The sequence below is a fragment of the Guillardia theta genome (genome assembly GCF_000315625.1).
Source record: "Guillardia theta CCMP2712 unplaced genomic scaffold GUITHscaffold_156, whole genome shotgun sequence".
Classification (NCBI taxonomy): domain Eukaryota; class Cryptophyceae; order Pyrenomonadales; family Geminigeraceae; genus Guillardia; species Guillardia theta.
Window position 1 is genome coordinate 75,260 of NW_005434518.1, and position 5,389 is coordinate 80,648.

General features: G+C 50.9%; 2 protein-coding genes across 2 annotated transcripts in view; one reads left to right on the forward strand and one right to left on the reverse strand.

Moving 5' to 3' along the window:
- Nucleotides 1-2,745, reverse strand: part of GUITHDRAFT_147476 (hypothetical protein) — a gene marked incomplete at both ends in the record, with an annotated part of 4,639 nt that extends 1,894 nt beyond the window's left edge. The window contains 6 exons of the mRNA XM_005821002.1: nt 173-235; nt 347-502; nt 964-1,061; nt 1,425-1,469; nt 1,971-2,040; nt 2,176-2,745. Coding sequence (XP_005821059.1) covers nt 173-235; nt 347-502; nt 964-1,061; nt 1,425-1,469; nt 1,971-2,040; nt 2,176-2,745 — 1,002 coding nt within the window. The remainder of the gene's footprint in view (nt 1-172; nt 236-346; nt 503-963; nt 1,062-1,424; nt 1,470-1,970; nt 2,041-2,175) is intronic.
- Nucleotides 2,746-3,815: 1,070 nt separating this feature from the next.
- PPH (pheophytinase) overlaps nt 3,816-5,389 on the forward strand; it is a gene marked incomplete at both ends in the record, with an annotated part of 3,607 nt that continues 2,033 nt past the window's right edge. Inside the window, 6 exons of the mRNA XM_005821003.1 lie at nt 3,816-3,893; nt 3,946-4,040; nt 4,513-4,559; nt 4,860-4,890; nt 4,940-4,976; nt 5,220-5,261. Coding sequence (XP_005821060.1) covers nt 3,816-3,893; nt 3,946-4,040; nt 4,513-4,559; nt 4,860-4,890; nt 4,940-4,976; nt 5,220-5,261 — 330 coding nt within the window. The remainder of the gene's footprint in view (nt 3,894-3,945; nt 4,041-4,512; nt 4,560-4,859; nt 4,891-4,939; nt 4,977-5,219; nt 5,262-5,389) is intronic.

Consider the following 5,389-nt stretch of genomic DNA (forward strand, 5'->3'; position numbering starts at 1 on the left):
ACGGGAGGTGGGAGAGAAGAAGAGGCGGTGGAAGAGGAAGACGGGGGGCTTGGGCGGTATAGCAGAAGGAGAACGAGCGAGAAAAGGAAAATGAAGCAAGAAATTGCCAAAGGATATCAAGGAGAGGAACTTGGACATTAAGGGAAATCAAGAGATTGATTGATCTCACTACCTTTGTGTTCCTTTCTTGCCTTCTTCTTGCAGCTTCAAGGAGTTTCTCAACTGCCTTGCTGTCCTGCAATCGAGGTGAATACGTTTCACGCTTCATCTCCATCTCCATCATCATCATCACCACCACCACCACCATGAACAACAACAACAACTTCTTCCACCATCCTCTTCTCACTGGTTTTGGATCCGCAAGCAAAGTCCTGGTCCACTCTCGCAGCATTTCGTCTGCAAACTTGTGTTTGTCTTGCTCGATTTTCTCCTTCAGTCCGATCTTCGACATCAACGTCTCCCAAACGCTGATCCCAGCATCCATCGTGTCTGCTGTTGCGGCCTGATGCTGCTGATCAGACCAGAAAATGCACATCATTGCAGAACAACAATCTCTGCACATCACAAGCAAAGACAGCGACAAGAACAACTGAGCTCTTCTGTTTGCCATCGAAAAAACATGAGAGATGATGGAATTTTCAACAAGAGATTGTGCAATATGCAACAAATCATACACTTGACAACACTACTTTCTCCACACCAGAAATTGTGAAACCAAAGACTTGATCGACAAGATTGCATCTTCCTTTCCTTCTTCTACCATCATTCTCCCTTACTACCTCGTTATCACCTGTTCCTTATTTCATCTATTATCACTGTCTCGCACTCCTTGTATCATTTCTTCTGACTAAATGTATCGACATTTCTGCCAACTCCCTGCAACACACTCCTTCCTTCTTCTCGCATCAACATGTCTTCTACTTCTTCTATCTCCTCTCTTCTCTCTCTTCTGCCATCACAAACCTGGTTGATAAGTTGGTTCAGCAGCACTGACGAGGCAGAAGCAACATGCCAGCTGTTCCTCTGGTCAATCTCGTTCTGAAGCTGCCCAGGAGCCCAGCCTGCAATCTCTGATCAGATAAACACTCCGAAGTTGACATGTATGCTTAAAACTCATCACCACCATCATCACCATCATAGTCATTACCATTGCCATCATCATCATCATCATCATCATCATCATCATCATCATCTCCATCATCATCATCATCTCCATCATCATCATCATCATCATCATCATCATCATCATCATCATCACCACCACCACCACCACCATCATCATCATCATCACCACCATCATCATCACCATCATCGTCATTTCAATAATCATTTCAATAATCATTTCAATAACCTCTTACATCTCTTTCATCTCTTTCATCACCACTTGGATATCTTGATGATAACGATGGAGGGGGAGTTCATACCTGCATATCCGACGAGCAGCCAGAAATCTTCTTTCTTGGCGACACCTGAAAGTTTAGCCTTAGATACCTCGGAGAAAGCAAGAGGAAGAGTAACGGGGAAATGTGACGACAAGACAAGACAAGACAAGACAAGACAAGACAAGACAAGACAAGACAAGACAAGACAAGACAAGACAAGACAAGACAAGACAAGACAAGACAAGGGATTAGAAGAGAAGAGATGAGATGAGATGAGATGAGATGAGATGAGATGAGATGAGATGAGATGAGATGAGATGAGATGAGATGAGATGAGATGAGATGAGATGAGATGAGATGAGATGATAAGGGAGGGATAATACAGCAGACAGTTGGCAGGAGACAGAAGATGGCAGGCAGCAGAGGGATAGCAAGAGGAGGAAAACAAGAAGAAGCGAAGGAGGGAGGGGAGAGGGAGAGGGAGAGGGAGAGGGAGAGGGAGAGGGAGACAGGGAGTTGAAGGGAGGGGAGAGAAGGGGAGAGGGAGGGTAGGGGGACGGGAGCGAATCATATCAGGAGGAACTTCACCAGCCTCAACAAGCCTCTCGGCATCTTGCAACGAGCAGTAGGAAACACCCTCGATCACCGTCGCTGAAACCTGCAGAGCAAAACTCACCCCCCCAACAACAGGAGCCCTCCTAGCAGGCGCAGATCCTGCATCAACCCTCCCTCCACTCCATCCACCAGCATCCCCAAGGATACTGCTGCAGCACAGGTACGCTCCTTCTCCTACCTCCTGAGCTGCAGGGTGCTGAATCCTATGGAGGCAGACCTCCTCCTGCACGAACTCCGGCGCCGTGATGCCCTGCACGTCCCCGCCGTACCACCTCCTCCATCCTCGCTTCGTCGTCATGAGCGTCGGTCGGTTGATGATCACACCCTTGGTGAAGTCCTTGTTGTGGTAGAGCACCAGCAGCACGCACTTGTGAAAGTACTGCTGGCGGAGGCCGAACCCCAGCATTGTCTCGCTGCCTCCCAGGAGCACGCTCCCTTGCTCCACGAACTCCCCTGCATTGTAGGCCCATTCGTCGCTGTCGTGTAGGGACGTGCTGCTGCTCTTCTCCTGCGCTACCAACTTCGCACGGAAGCTCCTCCAGTCTGCACCCGGCTCTCCTACTTCTCCCCCTTCGGTACCTGAGCATCGAACCTCCCCGAGACGGCCTTTCCTCCGTCCAAGGATCGAGAACCGCCCCGTGGTGAGACTGGAGGAAGACGAGGAAGCTCTTGTTGCTAGCTTTGTTCGGATGTCAGAGGAAGGAGATGGAAGAGGAAGGAGATGAAGGGGTGCGAAGGCAGCGAGCATGGGATCATGCGGAATCCGATGCAGAGGTCGTCGAGCGGCGGAGGAACAGGAGGGGGGAGATGAGAGCGTTTGTCTGCTTGCATGCGCTATCGTCATCATCATCATCATCGCCATCATCGCCATCGTCGTCGTCGTCTTCGTCGTCTCCATCATTCCTTGGTTCCAGTTCCCCTCTCTATGGGTAGGGTAGTAGGCTGGGCAAGGAGGGGTCCATGGTTTACAGAAGGGGTTCTAATCTGGTACTTCTAGGGGGTACTTCGGTCGGAACATTTGCAAAAGACCCCTGATGGACTCGATGATGTTGGTCAGAGAGGGGGTGGGGTGGATGTTTGTGGTTTGGTGGGTGACAGGGTGGTTGAGATCTCTAATATCGATTTTTCTAGGGGGTAGTCTTTCAATCTCTTGTGGTAGGGTAGTTGGAGGGATTAGAAAGGGGTACAAGTAACATCTGACAATGGTTGGGGGTGGGGTGAACTTAAGGATGGGGTGGGGTAGGTTAATCCCTCACCAGGGAAAGGGGGCATGGTGTACTAGCAAGGCAGCGCACCAGGGGAGGAGAGGGAGAGCGAAGGAGGAGAGGAGAAGCAGGTAGAGCAAGAGCATGTGGTGATGGTGTGACGAAGCGAAAGCTGCATGCTGAGGAAGCGACCTGCTGTGACGAGAGGCAGATGACTGGAGGAGGGGCATTCAAGGATGACAGGATGACAGGGTGAGTTTCAAGGGAGTGCGACGATGAGATGGGATAGGGTAGATACTATGCGAAGACGATCTGTGAGTATGAAAATGCAGGAACAAGCCAAAGAAATCTGAGAACATACCTGATCGCTGGTTATCACGCCTTAGACTAGAGGTTGTTTCGAATTGCACACACGATATGAATTGGAGGTTACTCTCTCACATAACATGTGACATCGCATGACGAGCCAAGTGATGAATTTTTGTATTACAAGAAACGTAACCGCTCTGACTTACCGCACCAACATTATGTTGTATTCCACCAGACATCTGGTTGCTGTGATGCGATGTTTTATGTTACGGGTAAATTCGTGGCTCTGACATGCGTCGCAGTCATGAAGCAAACAAGTTTCAGCCTCCTCCTCCTACTTCTCCATCTCTACGTTACCTGCGGCTTCATCAACAGGCCCCTGGTGATTGCGTCGTAGAGTCTGCCAGCAGTAACGCGGTTGTTTGATGTTCCAGTCACGGCCATCATATCTTAAAAGTCAGAATGGATGTGCGACCAACAAGCTCTACCCGACGAAGCTCATCTCCTCCCCGAGGAATGCAAGGCTGAGGTGAGCTCGTGTTTGTCTACAATGTTGCTGCCCGCGATTGCTCCATTTTCCATGCTCCTTCTTCTTCTCTTGCTCCTACTCCTTCTCTTGCTGATTCTCCTGCTGTTGCTGCTGTTGCTGCTGCTGCCACTGCTGTCTGTCACGCAAGTGATTGCAGGAATGTTGTTCGCTGTACCAGAGAAGGTGCCCCTTCAGTTACCGCCCAGGTTGGTCAACCATCTCTCAACACCTCTCTTCTCCTTCTCATTTCAACATTCAATCTGATTGCAAACCTCACGAACAAAGTCGTTCTGAGCTCGGATGGGTTCCTCTATCGATCATTGACTCGTTCAGCAGCAGCAGCAGCAGCAGCAGCAGCAGCAGCAGCAGCAGCAGCAGCAGCAGCAGCAGCAGCAGACTGAGCAACTGGCAGAATCACAATACTGGTAGACACAGGTGATGGTGTGCGTCCGCTCTCTGAGCTCCGTCACAGGGAGTGGAGGAACGGTTGGAAGATACACTACAAGAAGTATGGGAAAGGTGCTTCGTCGTCTTCCTCCCTCCCTCCCTCCCTCCCTCTGCCCCCTCCCCTTCTGCCCTTCCCATCTATCGGTATCCTTCCTGTCTTTCCTTTCACCTTCCTTTCTGTCCCTCCCCTTCCTCCCCTTTCCTTCTTTCCCCTTTCCTTTCTCCCTCTTCCTATCCTGCAACTTACCTTCTCCCCTCCTCTCCCTTTTCTCTCTCTTCCTCTTCCCCGGAGCTTCTCCTTCCTTCTTCTTTGAGACGCGCTCCCCTTGTGACGGAGAGATGTCAAAGGGCTGCCTCTGCTGCTGCTGACAGGGTTCGGGGTGGGAGAATTTCACTATGAAAGGTCTTGGAACACCTGCGGGCACTGATCGTCCATGACATGTTGAACTCAGGAATGTCGAGGAACTGTCAAAGGACTTTGAAGTTTGGGTGTGATCTACACTTGTTGCGCTGAGATATACAACCTGACGGCCTTCTCTCCCTCCTTCCCTTCTCCTTCCCCACCTTGTTCATCACTCCCCCCTCCCCTCTATCCCCTTCCTCGTTGTTCACCTCCTCCTTCTCTTTCCTTTTCTCCGCTCCCTCATCTTCCACCTCCACGATCCTCATCTCCACTCATTCTACTGTTCTCCCTGCTCCTCTCCTTCTCTTCGCAGACGATGGATGTCATAGGACAAGGCAAGAGTTGGCCCTCGCAAGACCCTGCCCCAGGAGGTTGAGGAGGAGAGGAGGAGAGGAGGAGAGGAGGAGGAGGAGAGGAGGAGGAGGAGGAGGAGGAGGAGGAGGAGGAGGAGGAGGAGGAGGAAGAGGAAGAGGAAGAGGAGGAGGAGGAGGAGTAACCG